Source organism: Oncorhynchus nerka, linkage group LG7 (assembly GCF_034236695.1).
Source record: "Oncorhynchus nerka isolate Pitt River linkage group LG7, Oner_Uvic_2.0, whole genome shotgun sequence".
NCBI classification, from domain to species: Eukaryota; Metazoa; Chordata; class Actinopteri; order Salmoniformes; family Salmonidae; genus Oncorhynchus; species Oncorhynchus nerka.
In genome coordinates, this window is record NC_088402.1 from 54,812,262 (window position 1) to 54,836,571 (window position 24,310).

General features: G+C 44.5%; 2 protein-coding genes across 4 annotated transcripts; both read right to left on the reverse strand.

Moving 5' to 3' along the window:
- Positions 1-273: 273 nt before the first annotated feature.
- arih2 (ariadne homolog 2 (Drosophila)) lies at positions 274-8,450 on the reverse strand. Of its 2 annotated transcripts, XM_029664107.2 has the most exons (15): positions 8,342-8,450; positions 6,674-7,094; positions 6,234-6,301; positions 6,042-6,114; positions 5,707-5,848; positions 5,294-5,415; positions 4,274-4,383; positions 4,009-4,126; positions 3,835-3,885; positions 3,652-3,673; positions 3,333-3,484; positions 2,665-2,808; positions 2,359-2,427; positions 973-1,089; positions 274-759 (listed from the first exon to the last, which is right to left on the reverse strand). In XM_029664107.2, the coding sequence occupies exons 2-15, from the start codon at positions 6,911-6,913 to the stop codon at positions 688-690; spliced, it is 1,500 nt and encodes a 499-aa protein (XP_029519967.1). In that variant the 5' UTR covers positions 6,914-7,094; positions 8,342-8,450; the 3' UTR covers positions 274-687. The 2 variants fall into 2 exon arrangements, with proteins under 2 accessions (XP_029519967.1, XP_029519968.1); XM_029664108.2 differs by lacking the exon at positions 8,342-8,450 and having other exon boundaries at positions 6,674-8,330.
- A 4,271-nt stretch (positions 8,451-12,721) lies between these two features.
- On the reverse strand, positions 12,722-23,562 carry xpc (xeroderma pigmentosum, complementation group C). 2 transcript variants are annotated; one of them, XM_065020635.1, is made up of 15 exons: positions 23,257-23,562; positions 21,285-21,352; positions 21,092-21,171; positions 20,843-20,942; positions 20,578-20,662; positions 20,220-20,377; positions 19,911-20,031; positions 19,504-19,593; positions 18,621-19,415; positions 18,382-18,542; positions 18,027-18,108; positions 17,284-17,415; positions 17,011-17,180; positions 14,363-14,456; positions 12,722-14,114 (listed from the first exon to the last, which is right to left on the reverse strand). In XM_065020635.1, the coding sequence occupies exons 2-15, from the start codon at positions 21,347-21,349 to the stop codon at positions 13,782-13,784; spliced, it is 2,466 nt and encodes an 821-aa protein (XP_064876707.1). In that variant the 5' UTR covers positions 21,350-21,352; positions 23,257-23,562; the 3' UTR covers positions 12,722-13,781. The 2 variants fall into 2 exon arrangements, with proteins under 2 accessions (XP_064876707.1, XP_064876705.1); XM_065020633.1 differs by having other exon boundaries at positions 21,092-21,352.
- Between the last annotated feature and the right edge of the window lie 748 nt (positions 23,563-24,310).

The following is a 24,310-nucleotide window of genomic DNA, read 5'->3' on the forward strand; positions in this document are numbered from 1 at the left end:
AAACTACATTTAGAGTTGGGCTGCCTGTCTAACAAAGTCTGACCTGTATCAGAGTAGCATGAAAGTCCTAAAGTTAAGTGTGTATACTGATTGAACATGAAGGTGAACTGATAAAAGAGCCAACTGGAAGATCTGGGTCAACCCATTGACAACCACATAGCATGGGTGCCACTTCCTTTCTGCTCTCACGGGCATTGTCCTTCATCTGTGATAATAAACACAAGAAACTACATCTGGTTTAAAAAAAACTCAGTAACTATTTCTGTACAACCGTTGAAAATTACAGCATTTCTTTTAATGTTTTTTTTTTTTTAAGTTTTTTTTTTTACGAACTATCAATTTACAGAAAAAGGTGAACAATGTGAGAAGAAAAAAAAGAACAAACAGGTAGAGGGATGGTGGGAGAATTAAGGTTTCTTTTTGTTGGCAGAGTGTTAAAGCATGTTTGTGTTCACGGTGTGTGTGTGCGCATGCCCTCTCATTTCATGTTTAGTGTGTTTGAATGTGGCGTTCCTGACATCTAAATGGGACGAGGGATACAGCCACACCATTCTGGGACCCTGTAGCAGACACAAAGAGCGCTTAACAAGGGAGGGATGAGTGTGTGGAGCCGTAGACAAAGGGATGGAAAGTGAAGGAAGCGAAGGAGTCAGGGAGCTGCTGGTGCTTCGCAGTAGTCTGGAGACTTCAGGTGTCATGGAAATCCTTCAGCAGCGTGCGTCTCCTCTGCTCAGCAATGTGCATCTGATTCTCCAGATCCTGAAAGAGAGGGCGTGGAAGAATTTCAATTGTTCAGAGTCTAAAACTAATACAGTGCCTAGGCACGTACATATTTCAGGGGTCCTTTCTGATTTCCCCAAGGCGTGCCATTAACCGGCAACTCCCGTGCTCCCGGCCAATGGAAGTCTTAATCTGGAAACTTTAAATATCCATACACCCCCCTTTCATTCACATCTTCCCCCTGTTCCTTACCCCTCTGTCATTAGCACTCAGCTCCCCCTCGCTCCCACTCTCGTAGCTGTCTGCTCGCTCCACCTTCCAGGACAGGTTCTCAATCTCCGCTTCCAGCTGGGCTTGCTGGTATTCAAACTGATTAGGACAAAATGCATTCATTAGGCTACTTGTTCATTATAGACAGCATGTTTATTTTTTTATATTTTCTAAAAGTTCAATTAGCAACTTGCAGCACCCTCCCCGTAAATTAATCTCATCAATTTGAGTCAATGGCATCTTTGCGGACCACAAACATCATTGAGTGAATGATTCTATAACCCCCTTGCAAATGTTATTAGCAGACTGTGCTATGCAAAAAAAAAAAAATCTGTCAATTACAATATGCATCAGTTTGTTGTCAGTAGCTTATGCCTGCCCATGCCATAACCCCACTGCCATCATGGGGCACTGTTCACAACGTCGACATCAGCAAACCGCTCACCCACACGACACCATACACGTTGTCTGCGGTTGGCCGTAGTGCCAAATTCTCTAAAATGACGTTGGTGGCTTATGGTAGAGAAATCACCATTCAATTCTCTGGCAACAGCTCTGGTGGGCATCCCTGCAGTCAGTATGCAAATTGTACACTTCTCAAAGTATCTGCATGTTTTAGAGTGGCCTTTTGTCCTCAGCACAAGGTGCACCTGTGTAATGATGCCACACCGGTCAGGTGGATGATTGTTGGCCAAGGAGAAATGCTCACTTACAAGGATTCAAACAAATGTGTGCACAAAATGAGAAATAAAGCTTTGTGCGTATGGACAATTTCTTTCTTTTATATCAGCTCATGAGCGATACTTTACATGTTGAGTTTATATTTTTGTTCAATGTATATTAATGGAATGCAGTAGTGTAAAGTACTTAAAAATACTACGCATTTATATTTTGGATAACTTTTACATCACTGAATAAAATTTACTTTTTATTCTATATATTGTCCCCTACACCCAAAAGCACTAACATTTTGAATGCTTAGCAGGACAGGAAAACAGTCCAATTGACAGTTATCAAGAGAACATACCTGGTCATCCCTACTGCCTCTGATCTGGCAGACTCACTAAACACACATGCTTCAATTATAAAAGTCTGAGTGTTGGTGTGACCCTGGCTTTCCTTAATACAAGGGATTTGAAAATATGTTTCACTTTTGATACATTGTAGCAATTACATTTACTTTTGATTCTTAAGTATATTTAAAACCAAAATAGTGTTAATTTTACAGAAGTAGTATTTTGTCCTGGGTGGCATTCACGCGAGTCATTTTCTATTCAGGTATCTTTACTTTTACTCAAGACAGTCGGGTCCTTTCCCCTCCTCCCCCCACCGCTGACAGAATGCGGTAGCTTATAGACAGACACTCACCAGTTTTTTACGCGGACCAGACTCCATGTAGTAGGCGTAGGGGTAAGTATACTGCAGAGTGTAGCGACACTGTGGGACAGGCAGATTAGAGATCAGCACGACTTGCCATTGGTTCAAGGAGCAGTAGGTCAAATAAGTAACCTGATAACCCTTTCACACCATTATGCCGTGCGGAACCAAACTGCGCCGGATCAGATTTACACACTTGGCTTGGCACCTCTCAGGTAACAATAAAGTTGTGTGAAAAGCCCTATACATGAGTGTTTTAATGTGTGCGTTTGGTCCTTTTGCATGGGAACGTAGTACCTTGGCCAGAAGCTTAGCAGCGTTCTGCATGTACTGCCAGTCTATCCAGGTGCCCAGGTTGTTCATCACCCGCTCTTGAATCTTCTCCTGGATCCGCTGGTACGTCTGAGCCTCCAGCTGGAGACTCTTATTGTGGTTCTCCCACTGAAGAACACAAAACAGTCAGGACTGGAGAAAGAGTCAGAGCAAACACATTCAAGAAACACACTTCTGGGTGATTCTGACAAAGATCTGTGTTCATTTGACATGGTGTCTTTGCTTCTATAACACTCAAGAGTTGAACATGAGCGGTATTTGACACACATGAGAGACAGTTGCCATAATCTAAAAGTACCAGAGATGGCCATGCAGACTACCTCTGTGGAAGTTAGCGTGACTGAGGAACGTGTGTACTATCCTATAAAGTCCACCGCATGTATTAATATAATGATTGTCCATTTTTAATGTATGGCGCTGGTTGACATCACATATACTGAAAGCGGTATAATGCTACGAGGTAGACAAACCACCTGATTGACACTTACTCTGGCAACGCATAGGTGTTTGATGTAGTTCATGTCACATGACACAGCTGAACGGTTCACTGAATTCCATACAAAACTCAGCGTGCACAGAAGTTATGTATCCGTCAGTGATCGTATCATGTTAGTGTTTCGTATTCATCTCACCCTCTCAAAGTAGAAAAGGTATTTCTTGAGGGCCTCTCTGGCCTGTGCCTGCTGGCTCTGGTTGACGATGTCTGGGTTCTCCTTATAGCGACTGCACTCATAGTACTCACTGCCATGGGTCTTCCAGTCCCCCAGACACATCCAGCAGAAGTCTACACACATACAGATGACATTAACGGAAAAAACAAGGCGAGCTCAATGTCAAATGGGTTGCATACGGCTTGAGCCCGTTATATCAGCAGAACGCTGGGGGGTAAATTGATGGGTAAAAAGGCTCATTTGGTGTTGAGCTGTAAGAAGCCGTGTAACAGATACACACCGTGTTTGCACTTGGAGCATTGCTGAAACAGAGGGGAAACACAATGTCAGACACTTAAAAAGAAGCTGAAGTAAAAGTAGACCTTCGTAGAAAAGCTCCAGAGATTTAAAAGAAAACTAATGCGAACGACAATGTGCTGATCGCCGGCACAACCCAGATGATGCAGATTCAATTACCACTCACCATGTGATTGCAGCCCCCGTTCTTCTCAATGCATATATTGCACTTGGGACACTGGGGGGGGGGAAGGAAATAAAGGGGGGGGTCATTCGTCATTACAGACAAAAGCAAAGGAGAATGTTGGAAAACCACACCTAATTTCATTGTGTGTGCGCGAGAGTGTGTGGCCCGTCTCACATCTTTAGTGTGGGCACTGATGTAGTTGGCCGTCTCGGAATCGTCAGCACATTTGGTCAGCCACCTTCGGACAGTCGGGCAGTCTGTTGGGGCGTGGTACATGGCCCGGCATTTGAAACTGAGACAGTAGAGATAAATAGTTATAAGGGCATCCGCAGGGAGTCAAATGACATGACCATATGTTTATCTGACATGATACACATGACTCTAAGAACTTGTGTACTGATCTGGGTGTAAGAGTTGTATGTGCTGGCGTCGGTCTTACCAGAAGACCTCATTGCAGTGGATGCACTGTACTCTGCGGGCCCGTGGCTCCTGCACTTGGATGACGATGGGGCAGTCTGCCCCTGGACACAGCTGCAACTGGAAGTGGCTCTGAAGAGGGAGAGGAGGCTTGTTCAGTCCAGTCTATCAACATGTCTGTGGACCATTCAAATGCGTCAAGTGTCCTTGGTCAGAACTAAACTTAATTTATACTCAGTCCGACTCTGAAGACCGCTAATGCGCCTGTCGGTTTCCTTGTCGCAGAGACTTTTAAAAGGCTCACCTTTCAGCTTCTAGAAGTTCAACATCTCTCAAAGAATGCACTGCTTTAATTGTCACATTTACAAATGTAAACAGGCTATTTTTAACACCACATTGCCTTGTAAATAATGATTTTGTAACAAGTTCACTTTAATGAACAAAAGTCAGCTACAGTGAAATGTTAAAAAGCTAGCAAACAGAAATACCGCTCGGTAGCTCATTTTGGTTACCTGGCTTGCTGGACTGACATCCTTAAAATATTTTAACAGATGGGTTGATGGATATTAAAATAGAGCAGGTATGCTATTTGGACCATCCAGGCTGCTGATGTCATGCAAACACTTTTTGCGTTTTTATCATTTCTCATGACGTTACTGCAGACATATCACCGTCTACAGATGTAGTTAGACCCACTAAACCAGCCAAGACACCGGGCCTTACCGACAGCTACAGAGACCTTCAATAGCTAGGCAGGTCCTGACAAATATGCACACTGGCTGAAAGACGGACATTAAGAGGCCGATCGTTTCCTTTTATTAACAGTATGCTGGCAGTGCAATTTCACCGTTTGCTGTTCAAGAACAAAAGCTGCGGGACGAGACAGACCTATAGAAAGCGGGACAGACCAATAGGAAGCGGGACCAGACAGACCAATAGGAAGCGGGACCAGACAGACCAATAGGAAGCGGGACAGACAGACCGAGGGAAGCGCCGACAAGCAGCCAGACAGACCACCAGAAGGACAGGCTGAGACGCGTACCTCCACATAGTCCCTGAAGAGGTAGCGTCTATATTTGTCCTTCAGCTCCTCACCAGACAGCAGCGAGAGCACAAAGTCTTCTGGCATTTGGAGGGAACAGTCCTGAGCCATACAGGAGATGCCTGCACACAGAAAGACCGGCCATTTTAAATATTTTAAGCATACACCCTGAGCATAAAAAAATATCTGGAGAAACACATGGATTTCAAATACATATTTTTTTTTATACGAGACAAATTTAAAATAAAAACATCCAAGGTACAGACATCGCAATATGATTGCAAGTAAAGGCTATCAAATAATTGTCACCGGGGTTCATCTTCAAAGCCTCTCATGTCACTATTCTGAAAGGAACAAGCTGCTGACTACTGAACACACTGACAGGTCGCATCAGCCCTAGCAGCACTGCTTACCCACTCCCATCCCATCTTTGACAAGTACAGTGCAATGCTGCTCCCAGCATCCTTTGCAGAAGGAGTGCTGACAGGGCAACGCGAGCAGGGTGTCCCTCCGAACCAGCTGCAGACACACCCCACACTGGAGGGACTGAGGTGTCTGAGGACCGAAAGAAAACATCACACACACGATAGTCAAATGGTGGCCCAATGGCCAAATCTGGTCAGTGACAGTTCAGACCACCTACACAACTAGAACATAGAGTCCCTGTACCTATCCAGACAGAACCTTGAACTTCACCCAAATACATTACAAACAGACTCCATAGAAAGAGAGCACTCTTAGTACTTACGGGAACTGATCTGCAGGTGCTGCTGGGCTGGACCTGGGCGTCAGACAGCAACTGAGATGAACTTGATTTGTATCTAAAAAAGGCAAAACCGGGGCACCAGAAGTCATATTCAAACCAGTTTATCAGAATATTTGCATAGTGTATGAAAATATGAGTGAGTAGGACTGAACTCGTGTGTGTGTGTGTGTTTACCTGTCCAGTATTTGTGACACTTGCCAGTGAAAGTGCACAAGGACCAGTTTGGCTACAGCAGGTAAAACCTGTCCAGAGAGAGGACAGAGAGAAGCATGTTATGAACACAACTGTTCTCAGGAGGCAGAAGCAGACCGTTCAAGTACTTTCATTGATTACTTCTTTAAACTGATAACTACTGAGACTGGAAAGTTAGGCACCTCATAACTAGATATCATATGACCGTGCCACAGATATGGTCTGATATTTCGGTTCCCCATTCAATTTAGGTTAACACACAGCCCCCCCCCATGAGAATGAATGTATGGCCCCTAACCCAACGCAGATATTTTCACACCCCTACTAGTTACAGTTAAGATTGAGGTTATGGTAATTGACCCTAGATGTGGTTAATGGTAAAAATCTACCTCAATTACCCCTAAAACGAGCCCAAAACCAACCTTAAGGATGGCGGCGATACTGTTGACCTCGTCGCAGAGCACCTTCTGACTCTCCCTGTAGTCGAGGCAGGTGAACTGGTACTCCTCTGGGTCGAACGAGTCGGACCCCTGCTGCTCCATGTCTCCGGCCACGCCTTCATAGTAGTCGGCTATGTCCCCCTGGTCGTCGTCGTCCCCCCCGTCATCATCCTCAGAGTTGACCCCGAGGTCATCCTCATTGGTGTTCATGTCCACAGACATTTGCCGGCAGAGACTCCCTCACTCTCTGGGACTGGCTCCCGAGCCGCCGGAACCACCTGGGGAACTACAGAGCCCAGAGAGAACGGCTCCACAAGCTAGCCCAACACCGCTCAGCAGCAGCGGAAGAAGCAGAAGAAGTTACACTCCCCGTCTTTCATGAGGAACCGTTGAGGTGGATGCTCTGAAAGGAGACAAAGAACTTGAGGATAAGGAGGAGGGGGCAATATAAAATGGTTCCGAAAAAAAATTAACTTGCCAATGGAGTCTGAGGATATTTATGTGGACAAGTTGTATGATACAGAAGAACGGGTCAGGGACACGGTGTGATGCTCATTCGTCTGAACTCAGGTCAATGGAACTACAGTGTGCCATAATTCAAGGTCTCTCTGCACTAGACAGAAAGGTCTGCTCCAATACCCAGCCACTTGTGCGATTCACTGATTAGAGATCGAGCAAAACTTGTCCAACCAAAGCTTCAGAAAGATCGGGAAAGCACAGATATCTCCCATTACCCCTGGGACTTTCCTTTCTTCTAGTTGTACATTTGACAAACAATATGATAACACGTGTGGGATACAAAGCACGGGAAGAGGCTTAATGCAGCGGTTTAAAGGATTACATGACGATGTTTTCCCCTACTGACAAGGCGGTAGGACAGTAGGCACAGGATCAGCCGCGTGACATACCATCTAGTCCTAATAAGAAAAACGTGAATATTCAGCCACCTATAGTGACTCCTTGCATTCCCCCAAAAAATATTTCCACGTAGTGGGCGGTGTGGCGATTGTCGGTCTATTTCGGATGTCTGCTCCTGTCCTACGGTTTGTGATGGACTTTGTGGCATGAACATAAAGCCATGGATCACCGCAGTAGGCAGCCAGGAGTTTGATATGTGACTTGCAATATTGACCTGGCCCCCAGGTCAGTGCTAGACGCTTGTTTGCATTCCCTACATGCTATAAATAGGGACTTATGCATACACGATATCATAGACGTAGTTAGGTGTGTACAGTGTAATATATCAAATGAGGTGGGTTCTGGCCGAATACACAAACATGACTGGCTCGTAGCTGGGTTTGCCTAGTCAATTATCCAGCGCTAACGTTTGGCGAGCTAACGTTAGTTAACACAGCTAGCGATAAAGTATAGGTTACAACAATAGCAGTTTTTCAAATAATTATTTTAATAATCAATCAAATACGCTATCCTAGACATAGGCAACGTAGATCAACAGCGGTTCCATTGTTCCACCCCGGAATTCACCAGAAATTATACATAACGAGTGGCTGATCCCCCTAGCCGCCGCATCTCTCACACGCTAACCCGGGGATTGGCATGTAAACAAGGCCATCTGTGGATCGTTAACAAACTAACTTACCTTATCGTTGGCATAACGCTTCCACACCAAGTACTGAAGTATTTACTTACCTTCCAGGCCGAGTTGGGTTGCCTTGCAAATGAAGCCAAAAGTGGATTTAAGTACCAGGACCAATTCTGAAAAACTCGCCAGCTAAGTGGAAGACAGAAAGTAAATTAATATTCAAAAATTGCGTCACTTCCGTGTCTCCATCGATGACACCCATTGGACAGTTATATTATTCAAGGCGGGGACCCAAACCAAGGGGATTCGATTAATAGGCTCGGGCGCCGGGTTAGACATGTTTTACACCGGGTGAAATTTGATCGCATTCGTTTTGGAACCGGGCGCATGAGCCATGTGCCCCGTTCATAACTAACGGCGAAGTTGGCTGAAAACAAGTCACTAAATTAACCACGTGGAATAATGTGTATGATTCTGTATTTTCACATGCAAAAACCGCTTGATCTACCTTCCCAATGAAAATTCAAGCATTATCTTTTATGAAAAATATATGTTTCTGGACAATACACCATGCTGCCAGGCTGACAACATGACCGAGCGACGCAGATTACTGTTCATTTGAGATGGGCGCTCCTCCCTCACCACTTTTGCTGTTCACATCACGGGCCATAGACCGGTGCCCCGCGGTTTAGCATAATCGAATCTGCCCACTGTAATAGAAGTTTCTAGGGAATTAACAAATAATCTACCTTTTAATTATTTGTCCATTTCTAATACCAAGAAATTATTCTAACAATTAGTAGGAATCCAGACACAATGAATCAAGGTTTTAAGAACTGGCTCTGGCCAGACACTGCATCAACAGTACATGAACAAAAGTAATGAAATGGAAAAAATACATGCCTACATGTGGGACACAATGACATAAAATCAGTCGGGTTTAAAGAACTTATGAAAGAAATCAACAACACTCTCGTGACTATTTTCTCTGAGAGGCTGGGAATATATTTATAGCTCTGATGCCTGTGTAATCCTGAGGGTGCATTCTTGGCTGTGGCTCAGTGACTGTCTGTCCTTGGATCGTGTTCTTCTTAACATTTCTATTGCCGGATTGCAACCATACACCGCCACCTACTGTACTGGAGTGTGAGGCCGGTTACAGCATGCCTATTTGTCTTATCGCAAATCAAATTTTATTGGTCACATACATATATTTAGCAATGTTATTGCGTGTGTAGCGAAATGCTTGTGTTCCTAGCTCCAAAGTGCAGTAGTATCTAACAATTCACAACAATATAGACAAATCTAAAGTAAAATGGAATTAAGAAATACAGTACCAGTCAAAAGTTGTGAAACACCTACTCAGTCAATGATTTTTCTTTATTTTTACTATTTTCTACGTTGTAGAATAATAGCGAATACATCAAAATTATGAAATCACACATAATGGAATCATGTAGGAACCAAAAAAGTGTTAAACAAGTCAAAATACGTTTTATATTCGAGATTCTTCAAAGTAGCCACCCTTTGCCTTGATGACAGCTTTGCACACTCTTGGCATTCTCTCAACCAGCTTCATGAGGAAGTCACCTGTAATGCATTTTAATTAACAGGTGTGCCTTGTTAAAAGTTTGTGGAATTTCTTTCCTTCTTAATGCGTTTGAGCCAATCAGTTGTGTTGTGACAATGTAGGGTTGGTATACAGAAGATAGCCCTGTTTCATAAAAGACCAAGTCCATATTATGGTAAGAACAGCTCAAATAAGCAAAGAGAAATATGATATGCCTTTCCATCTGGTTTGCGCTTTGTGGAACTCTCATTTGTTTTTTAACAAAACAATGACCCAACACACCTCCAGGCTGCGTAAGGGCTATTTGACCAAGAAGGAGAGGGATGGAGTGCTGCATCACATGACCTGGCCTCCACAATTACCTGACCTCAACCCAATTGAGATGGTTTGGGATGAGTTGGACTGCAGAATGAAGGAAAAGCAGCCAACAAGTGCTCAGCATGTGCGAACTCCTTCAAGACTGTTGGAAAAGCATTCCAGGTGAAGCTGGTTGAGAGAATGCCAAGAGTGTGCAAAGCTGTTGAAGAATCTCAAATATATTTGGATTTGTTTAACACTTTTTTGGTTGCTACATGATTCCATGTGTGTTATTTCATAGTTTTGATGTCTTCACTATTATTCTACAATGTAGAATATAGTAAAAATAAAGAAAAACCCTGGAATAAGTAGGTGTGTCCAAACTTTTGACTGGTACTGTATATAAATATTAGGATGAGCAAAGTCAAAGTGGCATTGACTAAAATACAGTAGAATAGAATACAGTACATACATATGAAATGAGCAAAGCAGTACATTATGTAAACATTATTTAAACGACGAGTGTTCCATTATTAAAGTGACCAGTGATTAAATGACTATGTATATAGGGCAGTAGCCTCTAAGGTGCAGGGTTGAGTAACCGTGTGGTAGCCGGCTAGTTATGGCTATTTAACAGTCTGATTGCCTTGAGATAGAAGCTGATCACCCTGTATTTACCACCTACTGTTGTGTAGGATGAATCCATTACACTTTGTGACACAAAACGGAAGGGAAAAGGACACGGGAAAGGGGAAGAAAAAAAGTGCCCAACCATCTAACCCCACACCCATTAAAACCTCACCAATAACTTGGCCCTATCAATCAAATGTATTTATAAAGCCCTTTTTACATCAGCCGATGTCACAAAGTGCTATACAGAAACCCAGCCTTAAAACCCCAAACAGCAAGCAATGCAGATGTAGAAGCACGGTGGCTAGGAAAAACTCCCTAGAAAGGCAGGAACCTAGGTAAAAATCTTGAGAGGTACCTGAGGGGTGGACAGTCTTCTTCTGGCTGTGCCGGGTGGAGGTTATAAGAGAACATGGCCAAGATGTTCAAACGTTCATAGATGACCAGCAGGGTCAGATAATAATAATCACAGTGGTTGTAGAGGGTGCAACAGGTCAGCACCTCAGGAGTAAATGTCAGTTGGCTTTTCATAGCCAATCATTCAGAGTTAGAGACAGCAGGTGCGGTATAGAGAGAGTCGAAAACAGCAGCAAGACAGGAGAAATACTCCAGATATAACAGACTGACCCTAGCCCCCTGACACATAATCTATTGCAGCATAATTACTAGAGGCTGAGACAGGAGGGGTTGGGAGACACTGTGGGCCCCGTCCGACTATACCCCCAGACAGGTCCAACCAGGCAGGATATAACCCCACCCACTTTGCCAAAGCACAGCCCCCACACCACTAGATAGATATCTTCAACCACCAACTTACTACCCTGAGACAAGGCCGAGTATAGCCCACAGAGTTCTCCCCCACGGCACGAACCCGAGGAAGATCACATCAGAGACGCACCCCACCTATCTGATTTACACAAGGCCTACAACCTGGGAGGACGAGACACTATAATTCAAACACATCTTCTAACTCTTCTGCAGTAAAATCTTATACACCCAAGTATTTCTCTGCAGCTGCCACCACAACATATATTTTCATTGATTTACGTTCCATTTCTGCAGTAGGCTAAGCCAACCTTATTGAAGCACGTTATTCTTATCACTCTTTATTGGCCTCAGCCTACTCACAGGGATCTTCTTAGGATCCCTCACCCTGGACCCATATTCCTCTACTATTGTCTTCCCTGCCTCAGCATACTACACCTTCTGTACTACTCTGATGCTGGCAACCTCAACCTGCCTTTCTCTCACCGGACAGTTCTGATCTCCAGCACTTTTTCCACCTATTCTACACATTCCTTTGTCTCATTCCCTCCTGCACACTTCTCACATCTAGGATTCTCCCTCCTACATACTGCTGCAACATGACCATAAGCTTGGCACCTAAAGCACCCTAATGGGTTTAGGACAAAAGCTTGCACGGATAACTGACATATCCTAACTTGACTTTGTCGGGTAAAGACCGCATCAAAACTCATCAGGACATTTTGGCTCGTCTGTTTCACCACGCTCTCCGCTGGGCGTTTGTTGCAGCAAACGGCGGGCGTCACAGACACTGGGACTTGGATCGTGTTGGGAATCCCTGACCTGCAGAGTAATCCTTGAGGGGGTTCAATTAATCTCGCCCGGGCTCCCGTGTAGGCGTGATTTTCACCAGGTGAAAGTAGATTGCATTCAATTTGGAACCGGGCGAGCCAATAGCCCCACGGCGAAGTCAGCTCAAAACAAAAATGACGTAATTAAGCATGTGTCGTAATAGAAAGCAATAGCAATGACATCTTTTGTAGGCGCCAACTCCGCCATGGTTCGTTGAACAAAGCCTATGGAAAAACAAATGGAGTTTTTGTTTAGAATAAACGGCGAAAATAAGGTCTGTGGTAATCTTCTCCAGCTAATGTCACTTGGTGAATTTTGAAGCATTTATGTAATAACGCACAATAAAAGGTTTGTTGTGATATTATCTCATAGAACAAATGAAAACAAAAACGAGTTTGACATTACATTTTTTTTTATGGAAAAAGAGCTGTTTATAGACAATGCACCATGCTGACAACATGACCAAGCGGTGCAGATTACCGTGCGAATTGAGAAGAGCTCTCCTCCGTCCCCGCTTTCGCCTGATGACATGATGGGCCTTTGCCCGGTTCAACCCAAGCCAGGGTAAAATAACTCCCTCCTTGTCTCTGACAATCAGTGATTGGCTCCATTGCCTCAAGGATAAAAACATACCGTTGCTATGAGACATTGTGATGATGAAATTGAGCTTGCTGTGAATGTCCGAGTGTAGTTTGGGCAGCTTGATGATGATACAAATGCATGAGTCAACACTTCTATTTGGGTCAAACTAACGAGTCCCCAAAATATCTGCTATTTATTTCCATTCTTTTAACATCACATCAACACTGTAATATAACAACAATTCAAACATTTTTATAACAATTCTTAGAAAAATACTTTGGATTAAAAATACTGTCTACTTATACACAGTAGAGACAGACAACTGAGCTTCCATGTTCGTTCATTCACACACACACACACACACACACACACACACACACACACACACACACACACACACGTGTGTTTAGAGAGACAGGAGCGATATGAGAGTGTGGGGAAAAAAAACAGAATCAGTTTACGTCGAGGTTCCACCAACTGCAGCAGTGCAGGTTAGAGTCTGTGCCAGTGTAAAGGTGGTCACGCTGCTAGCTTAGAGAGGACCACTTCCTCCTGAGTCGGGTTTACACAGAGGCTCAAACACAGGACCTCTGCCTTGCTAGCACACGTAACAGCAATTCTCAAGCGTCTTACCAGTCGGGCGCCATGCGAAAAGCGAGCTATTCGCTGGCGCAAGTGGGGACACTTCAGGCATGCCCATGTGCCACACTAACACCAGACTGCTTTGTTGTTCTGGTCCACAGGGATTACAATGACCTACATCTCCTGTAGCACAGCAGGAACCAAGAACAGATGCCTGTCGGTCTGACCTACTTCTGGCGACATGAAGAACAAGACTGGATGGGCGCCAGAGAGAGTTGGGTTGGAGGATCTCATACTTTCTCAAAGGGGAAAAGGTGCTTTTCCTGGCCCCTTTTCTGCTGTTTGGATGTAGTTTTGGAGGCTCCCCCCGTGCCACTGTCCTGCTCCCCCTGTCTGTTCTGGGGCCAGGCCTGTGCCAGTGCGGCAGAAGCCGTGTTCGGCCCACCTTCCCCTTCCTCGTCAGACGATAGACCCTCTACCCCTTCCCTATCCTGGCTCTTCAGTTGGTCCAGGCCTCCTGCGGGTGTTGGGCCTTTCTTCCCATAGCGACGCTGTAGTCTCTCCCTGATCAGCAGGCTCTTCACCAGCAGAGTCCAGTTAGCCACTGCCCTCTTTTCCCGCTTCTGGAAAACACACACAAGACATATGTGAGCAAAACATGAGAAGCACTAACCTAACAAACAAGATAATGTCTGTAATAGACCATAGTTAAAAATAAAAACACTTCTCCATAAAGATATGATTAATTGCAGGAATTACGTATTTATTCAACTGTACAATACCCAGTGGCAGTTGAAAAAAAGATGTGCTTTGAGAGAAGTGGCAAAACAGAGGCTTTAAAACAAACACATTCAGACACACTACAACTCCCCTCCTTCTCCTTTTGTCTCTGTATCTCTTGGTCTTCCGCCCAGGCTGCTCTCAGGATCTCCTCATGCTCCTCACACACAATGTAGCCGTCCGTTCTAGAGAAGAAACACACGGAAACAAACTACGTAACAACCAGCGCACACACACACACACATCGCAAACAATTACACAACCATACATTGGCGCACACACATAAAACAATTACACAACCATACATTGGCGCACACACATCAAACAATTACACAACCATACATTGGCGCACACACATCAAACAATTACACAACCATACATTGGCGCACACACAACCATACATTGGCGCACACACATCAAACAATTACACAACCATACATTGGCGCACACACATCAAACAATTACACAACCATACATTGGCGCACACACATCAAACAATTACACAACCATACATTGGTACACACACATCAAACAATTACACAACCATACATCGGCGCACACACACACACACTCATCACAAACAATTACACAACTATACATTGGCGCACACACATCAAACAATTACACAACCATACATTGGCGCACACACATCAAACAATTACACAACCATACATTGGCGCACACACAAACAATTACACAACCATACATTGGCGCACACACAAACAATTACACAACCATACATTGGCGCACACACATCACAAACAATTACACAACCATACATCGGCACACACACACATCAAACAATTACACAACCATACATTGGCGCACACACAAACAATTACACAACCATACATTGGCGCACATACAAACAATTACACAACCATACATTGGCGCACACACAAACAATTACACAACCATACATCGGCGCACACACAAACAATTACACAACCATACATTGGCGCACACACATCAAACAATTACACAACCATACATTGGCGCACACACATCAAACAATTACACAACCATACATTGGCGCACACACATCAAACAATTACACAACCATACATTGGCGCACACACATCAAACAATTACACAACCATACATTGGCGCACACACAAACAATTACACAACCATACATTGGCGCACACACACATCACAAACAATTACACAACTATACATTGGTGCACACACACATCACAAACAATTACACAACCATACATTGGCGCACACACATCACAAACAATTACACCACCATACATTGGTACACACACATCAAACAATTACACAACCATACATTGGTACACACACATCAAACAATTACACAACCATACATCGGCGCACGCACACACACATCACAAACAATTACACAACTATACATTGGCGCACACACATCAAACAATTACACAACCATACATTGGCGCACACACAAACAATTACACAACCATACATTGGCGCACACACATCACAAACAATTACACAACCATACATCGGCACACACACACATCAAACAATTACACAACCATACATTGGCGCACACACAAACAATTACACAACCATACATTGGCGCACACACAAACAATTACACAACCATACATTGGCGCACACACATCACAAACAATTACACAACCATACATCGGCGCACACACAAACAATTACACAACCATACATTGGCGCACACACATCACAAACAATTACACAACCATACATCGGCGCACACACAAACAATTACACAACCATACATTGGCGCACACACATCACAAACAATTACACAACCATACATCGGCACACACACACATCAAACAATTACACAACCATACATTGGCGCACACACAAACAATTACACAACCGTACATCGGCGCACACACAAACAATTACACAACCATACATTGGCGCACACACAAACAATTACACAACCATACATTGGCGCACACACAAACAATTACACAACCATACATTGGCGCACACACATCAAACAATTACACAACCATACATTGGCGCACACACAAACAATTACACAACCATATATTGGCGCACACACACACACATCACAAACAATTACACAACTATACATTGGTGCACACACACATCACAAACAATTACACAACCATACATTGGCGCACACACACATCACAAACAATTACACCACCATACATTGGTACACACACATCAAACAATTACACAACCATACATTGGTACACACACATCAAACAATTACACAACCATACATCGGCGCACGCACACACACACACACACACATCACAAACAATTACACAACTATACATTGGCGCACACACATCAAACAATTACACAACTATACATTGGCGCACACACATCAAACAATTACACAACCATACATTGGCGCACACACATCAAACAATTACACAACCATACATTGGCGCACACACAAACAATTACACAACCATACATTGGCGCACACACAAACAATTACACAACCATACATTGGCGCACACACAAACAATTACACAACCATACATCGGCGCACACACAAACAATTACACAACCATACATTGGCGCACACACACACACATCACAAACAATTACACAACCATACATCGGCGCACACACACATCACAAACAATTACACAACCATACATCGGCGCACACACACATCACAAACAATTACACAACCATACATCGGCGCACACACACATCACAAACAATTACACAACCATACATCGGCGCTCACACACACACACACGCAAACAATGGAAAACCTACACAGCATGAGAGTAGCCACCGTGAAAGTCAAAGCCAGTGATAGCAGCTGCACAGTCCATGTCCAGCTTCTTAGCCACTCTCTGGAGGTTAGGCAGACGCAGGTGGACACAGCCAACTGGCTGCATGCAGGGTTTGAACAGGTAAACGTTGCCGAAGTCGTTACGAGGCACCTGGAGAAAACAAACATTTACTTAACTCAATTGTTTATAAAAATGCACCATACATGTGCATGCGCGCACACACACACACACATTCATTAGAAAGTAATCATACCCTGCCATCCACAGCTACTGGGGGCTGGTACTCCTCTGTCTGCCATTCACCAAACAGAGCCAGGTCATCTTTGTCCTTCTGCTCTGATGCCATCCTGACTTTCCGAGAGCGATTGGAAAACCCTCTCACCATCTGAGAGAGAGGGGTTGAGAGAACGTGCATGGGAAAGAGTGTGTGAGAGAGAGAGAGAGAGAGAGAGTGTGTGAGAGAGAGTGTGAGTGAGTGAGTGAGTGTGTGTGTGTGAGAGAGAGAGAGAGAGAGAGAGTGTGAGTCAGTGTGATTGAGTGTGTGTGTGTGTGTGTGTGAGAGAGAGTGTGAGTGTGATTGAGTGTGTGTGTGTGTGAGAGAGAGTGTGAGTGTGTGTGTGTGTGAGAGAGAGAGAGAGAGTGTGTGTGAGAGAGAGTGTGAGAGAGAGTGTGTGAGAGAGAGTGTGTGAGAGAAAGAGTGAGTGAGTGAGTGTGTGAGAGAAAGAGTGAGTGAGTGAGTGTGTGAGAGAAAGAGTGAGTGGGTGTGTGTGTGAGAGAGAGTGGGTGTGTGTGTGAGAGAGAGAGTGGGTGTGGGTGTGAGAGAGAGAGAGAGTGGGTGTGTGTGTGAGAGAGAGAGAGTGGGTGTGTGTGTGAGAGAGTGGGTGTGTGTGTGAGAGAGAGAGTGGGTGTGTGTGTGAGAGAGTGGGTGTGTGTGTGAGAGAGTGGGTGTAAGTGAGTTTTGCTATGGTGTGCCCTAAAGAACACGACCCTGCTCACCTTGCAGGGCTCCTCTCCTAGACGGACAGTGCGCGCCTCCTTCAGCCAGGTGTCTCGGGAGTGTAGCGTGTGAATACAGTCCCTGTGGACACCCCAGACGAAAATAAGTACTACTGTATTTCTCATGGCTTTTCACAATCAAAGAAGATACATTTGTTTTGGATACCAAACAATGAGTGGTCATACCATAGTAATGCATTTACATGACCCGCCAACAAAATAGAGCAACATTTCCATTAACTCTACTTTGAAACAAAATTATACTTTTAAACAGATCTCTATCTGCTTCTTTGCATTCAAAATCAGTTATGAAAAATCTCAAATGTGTAATATCCCGGTTATGTGTGCTGCTTACCTGGAATAGACAGGCTCTCCCCTGCAGTACCCGAGGATGGCCGCTGTGGAGGGGTAGAGAGCTTCATATTTCAGTAGATGTCTCTTCAGGGCGTACAGCGGGTGGTTTTTGAACTCTGCTATCGACGTGGGCAACGGCTTGTCCAGCAACTTCGCCTGGAGCTAGAGCACCGAGAGAGGGGAGTGTCTAAATGAGAAGCTGTACAAATGAAGGCGTGTGAATTTGCATCTCATTCTCACCTCTTTATCCTCCTGGACGTCCCTCTCAGATTCGGGGCCGAGGAATGGCTCCAGCGTCACCTCCCACCACTCCTCGTCCACCCGGCGCTTTCTGGTGGAGGTCATCCAGGTGGGGTCGTACTTGCTGCCCAGATCCTTCAGGTGACCGTCCCCGTCCACGGCTACCACGTAGGTCATGGGATGGGTGGCCTGCTTGGAGCACAGTTGAGGCTGCCCCACGCCCTGCAGCACTTCCACACAGACCCAGCACCCAGTCTTCTCCAGGTACACCTCCAGCCACTCGTCTGCACCCTTCCCCTCCTTCCTCTTACCCCGCTTCATCCCCTGCTCTTCCTCCCCCTCCTCTTCGTTTCCCTCCCAATCGTCGTCATCCTCTTCACTCTTCTTGCCTCCACTACTTATTTTCTGTGGAGCTGTACTCTTGCTCTTACCTCCTTTTACTTTCTTGGCTCGGATTGCTTTGGCTCCTCCCTCAGAGTCCTCGCTGTCTTCCTCATTGGTCAGCTGGAACTCCTCCCCATCACTTGGCCCCTCCCCTTCACTGCTCTCCTCTTTGTAGCTCACCTTCGAGGCTATGCTGCGGCGCTTGGAGTTCTTGGGTTTCTGTCCCACCGACACAGCCTTTTCAGTCTCCCCTGCCTCTTTCTTTTTTGCCTTCTTCCCTCCTCTCTCGGCCCTCCCCCCTGCCGGTCTCTTGGACCCTGGGGATACCTTGGGCTCTGAGGGGCTCTCTTTTGGAGGCTTCTTCTGCGATGGACTCTTCCTAGGCGGGCTGCCTGAGTTCTTGGCCTTGCTCTGAGAAAGAGAGTTGGATCAGGTAAGGACACACACAGAGCCTGTGAACTTCACCTTAAAGTGTGTACACGCAAACCCAATGTTGGACCTTGGCTGACGGGGGCTTCAGTGACAGGGGCTGCAGAGAGAGCACCAGTCGACAGAAGAGCCGCAACGACCTCAGCACCAATAGGAACAGCTGGAGGAAAACACAGCGGACAGAGGTCAAGGTTACGTCATGCAGTTAAGACAATGGAAACACTTGATTTAAAACAGGCTTCGGTTAAATGCCATCAAGGCAAACTGAGTTAGGCCCAATTTCAATTTCGAGGGAGAGAACATGTCATACCATAAGAGCCTGAACTGTTTAACCTTTGATTTAAAACTATATGGAAAATGTGGCCATCTCTCAAAAAAATATCCCATTTGCAATTATTTTTTTGGTGTGTGCAATGGGGGGACATGAACAACCATGTCCGCATGGTGCATTCAGTGTGCAGGATACCTGCCACTCACATGTGTCATTTCCTGGTGGTCTCTAGCGGTGAGGCTGCCCAGCCTCCTCTCCAGCAGGGCCTGTGGGTCGGGCCTCTCCTCACAGGGAAGCTCCGGGTTAAGCGTGAACGTCGCCCCAAACCTGGACAAAAATCAACCCGGATCAATGACAAAGAACAAGACGTAAACTTAACATAGGCAGGGATGATTGAATTAGTCAGGTGTCAAGAAGGGTAAACATAGTTCAGCATGCTACAAGGAATAAGCAGAAGAAGAAAAATAATTCACACAGTTAAAGTCACACAAATACAAATTGAAGGCCCTCCTCACCACTTGAGCAGGCCAGAGAGGTAGTTGGTGTCAATGCGTTCCTTGGCCACCATGGTAAAGTGGGTGGGCAGCAGAGACAGGCTGATGGCCAGCAGGTCCGGTGTGCTACACAACCGGTTCCGGAACATCCCATTGGCTAGAAGACACATGAGGTGGACCTACGGGAGAGATGTTAATAAATCGGTATCGTAAGAAGGATTCGAATGAGAAGGGAACATGTTAGGGAGAAATAAAATGGACCACAGCCATTCTGTGATTCCCCCATCAGCAGTATCATGACAGTCTGTGAGCTAAGCCATGTGGAGGTCCTTACGGTACACGTGTGTGTGTGTGTGTGTGTGTGCGTGTGTGTGTTCACCTTGTGTGTGTCCTCGACCACATCTTTGTTGAAGCGGTTCATCATGCGTCGCAAATAGGTCTCAAACTCCGCCTTCTTCTTCTCCCTGGAGCCAGGTTGTCACGGTAAATTGACGGATGGTTCATATTTCCATCTTGGACTAAAATGAGCTAATTCTCCTACAGTCTGACTGGTCTGACTGGGTCATCTAGGACGCAACACTTGCTTTTCCAAAGGAGCACACACAAAGACACAGACCACATGCCATCTTGCCGCCATCTCTCACCTTTTCTGCCTCTTGTGGATAATGTCTGGGGTCTCAATCTCTATCTCCACGGGCTGTGAGGGCAGGGCTGGCTCTACTGGACCTAAGGGCTCAGACAGCTCTGGGGACAGACAGCAATATCACATAGTGACACACACACAGAGCAAGGACCAGAGCCATCATAGGTCTACAAAACAGAGAACATTAATCTACACAGATATGGCCTACAAACATTGTACAAATCAAAACTAGCGTTCATTTCTTGATCACCTTCCACTTCCTCCCAGTCTTCATCCTCCTCACTGTCCTCTTCTTCTTCTTTCACAGGCTTTACAGTGTCTTTTCTGGCTCTGATAAAAGGAGGGATGAGATCAGTCTCAGGACTCATATCAGCAGGCTCCTCCTTCACTGGAGTCTCGTTCTGGAAGTATTTGCTGGTGTTTGTTTCGGCTGTGTCCCCTACTTTAGGTTTAGAGAGACAGGATTTGTGCTTGGCTTTTCTCTGAACCTTCTCCGTTTCCTCTCCATTCTCTGATAGGGTAGAAAGAAAGATGGGTCATGATAAGATGATGAAAGTGAGAGAAAAACTTTGAATAATCCACTGATGAGTGATTCCTCACGAAACCCAGACAAAAAAAAAGACCATGATTTGGGGGATTTTCACAAAATGTAATCCATAAAATAGTGCTTTGGAGGAAGGACTGTTGACATATATTTGACATTTGTATCTAAAGGCATAATTGAGCATATTTATGACATTTTGGCCTTAAGACTCCATAGTGTTTCATCTTTAGGTGCTACGTAGCAAACATTGGTGTCATATGAAGCTTTACTGCTTGCTCTGTAAAAAACGCAACATTTTCATTCATTTATGAATATAGAACAAATATAAACATGAATATTGGAAATTTAAAAAATCAAATTTGGTAAATTTGTCTATATATTGTTGAACATATACATATACTCCACTATCAAAGTTGGGTGGGATCTCTGCAGTGGTGTAAATGATTTAAGTGAAAATACTTTAAAGTACTACTTAAGTGTTTTTCTTGGTATCTGTACTTTACTATTTACATTTGACAACTTTTACTCCACTAAATTTCTAAAGAAAAGTATGTACTTTTTACTCCATACTCCATTTTTCCAGAGACAGTAGAAAGGCCTCTTTAGTGTCCTAAGTTTTCATAACTGTGACCTTAATTGCCTACCGTCTGTAAGCTGTTAGTGTCTTAAATCGAATACTCACAACACTCCTCTCAGGATCCCTCCCCCTTGACCCATCTTCCTCTACTTTCTTCACTGCATCAGCATATGACAACTTCTGCACTAGTCTAACCTTGGAAACCTCAACCTGCCTCTCTCGCACAGGACATTTCTGATCCCCAGCCCAATGGGCACCCCTACAATTAACACTACTTTCCCCAATGCTACACCTTCCTTTGTCTCGTGCTCTTCTGCACACTTTAACGACCGTTCCACAGGTGCATGTTCATTAATAGTTTATGGTTCCTTGAACAAGCATGGGAAACAGTGTTTAAACCCTTTTACAATGATGATCTGTGAAGTTATTTGGATTTTTACGAATTATCTTTGAAAGACAGGGTCCTGAAAAAGGGACGTTTCTTTTTGCTGATATAGATTTAAAAAATGTTTCATATAAAAATACTACTCGTATTACAGAGCAAGCTGTAAATCTTCATATGACATCTGTAGATGCTTTGTAGCTTCTACAGATGAAACATTATGTAGTCTTAAAGAAATAACCAATGCAGAGTTTAATTCGGCAGAAAATCAAAACACACAATCAACTCAGATCAGTTGTAAACACGTTTTTATATGCAGACAAGACAGTTGATCCACAATGGTAACCATGCAAGACGATGCACCTGCACACAATCTGTAATAAACATGAATCTGACAGATGCTGGCCCATTGAAACGCATCAGTGACAAAGTTGAAGCAGAAGTTATGATATGAGATGCAACGTCGTAACGCAGAATGGTTGTTATTCAATTATGAATAATTGTTCTCTCTTTACCATAACCCTCGTTACACCTACAGTTCGCCATAGTCTCACGCTATTCATCTGGGACTCTCATGCTGTTTAGAGGTGTAAACAGACCTCACACGATCATTCTATAGTACATTCTTCGAATAAGAAAGCGTTCTAAACCAGTGACGTGTGTGTCTTAACTTCGTATAGTCGGTATTGTTGTACCCCCTATTATATAACGTATACAAAAAATATTATAATAATTTAAAAAATAAATAATAATAATTTCAACAAAAACAAATCCTGTATATAAACGTTGATAATGTAATGTTGTCACAATGTAGCCTAAATGAGCTAAATGGCAAGGTAGAACTTCTTCAACGGCCGTTTCCTATAAGTATTTGCTCATTGCTGGGTGTTGTAACTAGTTGGCTAGATTTACCTTTTTTGGCTCTTGGTCCTTCAGCTTTGCCTTTTGCAACCTTCTTCGGCTTCTTTGTGTCGGTCTTCACTGCTGTGTCTGCAGACTCTTTACGCTTGGCCATGCTCGCTTCGTTCCAAATGTAATCGTGTACTTTTGTTTTAATAGTGTTGCAGACAAAATCGTGAATGACTGAGTTTACCATGCACACGTGGTGTTGTGTAATTTGGCGGAGAAACCGTGGTTATTCAACACAACTTTACGAAGCCTTTCATAATACATCCTGCGGTGATAGATTGTTATGAAGGGGTGTCCATAAACGTCACATCCGCATTCACTTCCGCGCTGTACCCGCCATCAGTTCTCCCCAATCGTTGGCGAGCAACAGGGATGGCCTGCAGGCTACAAAAGTTCCAGATGTGTGTAGGTAGACCTATTATTTTCCCGTTCACTTAGGGGGAAATTCAGTCCTGGGTTAAGGTGGTTTATTCCCTGGAACTTTTCTCCTTTTTTTATGCACCTTTCTGCTTATTCAAACCTTTAATTTGGGCTCCTGAGTGGGGCAACGGTCTAAGGTACTGCATCTCAGTACAAGAGGAGTCACTACAGCCCCTGGTTCGAGTCCAGGCTGTAGTACATCCGGCCGTGATTGGGAGTCCCATAGGGCGGTGCACAATTGGCCCAGCGTCGACAATTGGGCCAGGGTAGGCCGTCATTATAAATAAGAATTTGTTCAATGTAACAGTATAGCTTCAGTCCCTCTCCTCGCTGGAACCTTCTGCACAAATCAACCACAGTCACTCACGCAGCAGTGTTACACAAAAGCTGCAGAGCAACCTACTTCGAGGTCTCAGAGCAAGTGAAGTCACCAACTGAAACACTATTAGCGCGCACCACCGCTAACTAGCTAGCCATTTCACATCGGCCACACCAGCAAGGTATAGGTTTGGGATGGTGATCAAAGAAATGTAGTTGTGGCTACAGATATAATATATTCTTACCTTGACCTAATTCCTTAATATTTCCACCACCTTTAAACTGAGGAAACCATGAATAAGGTCGAGCGGGTTCCAAG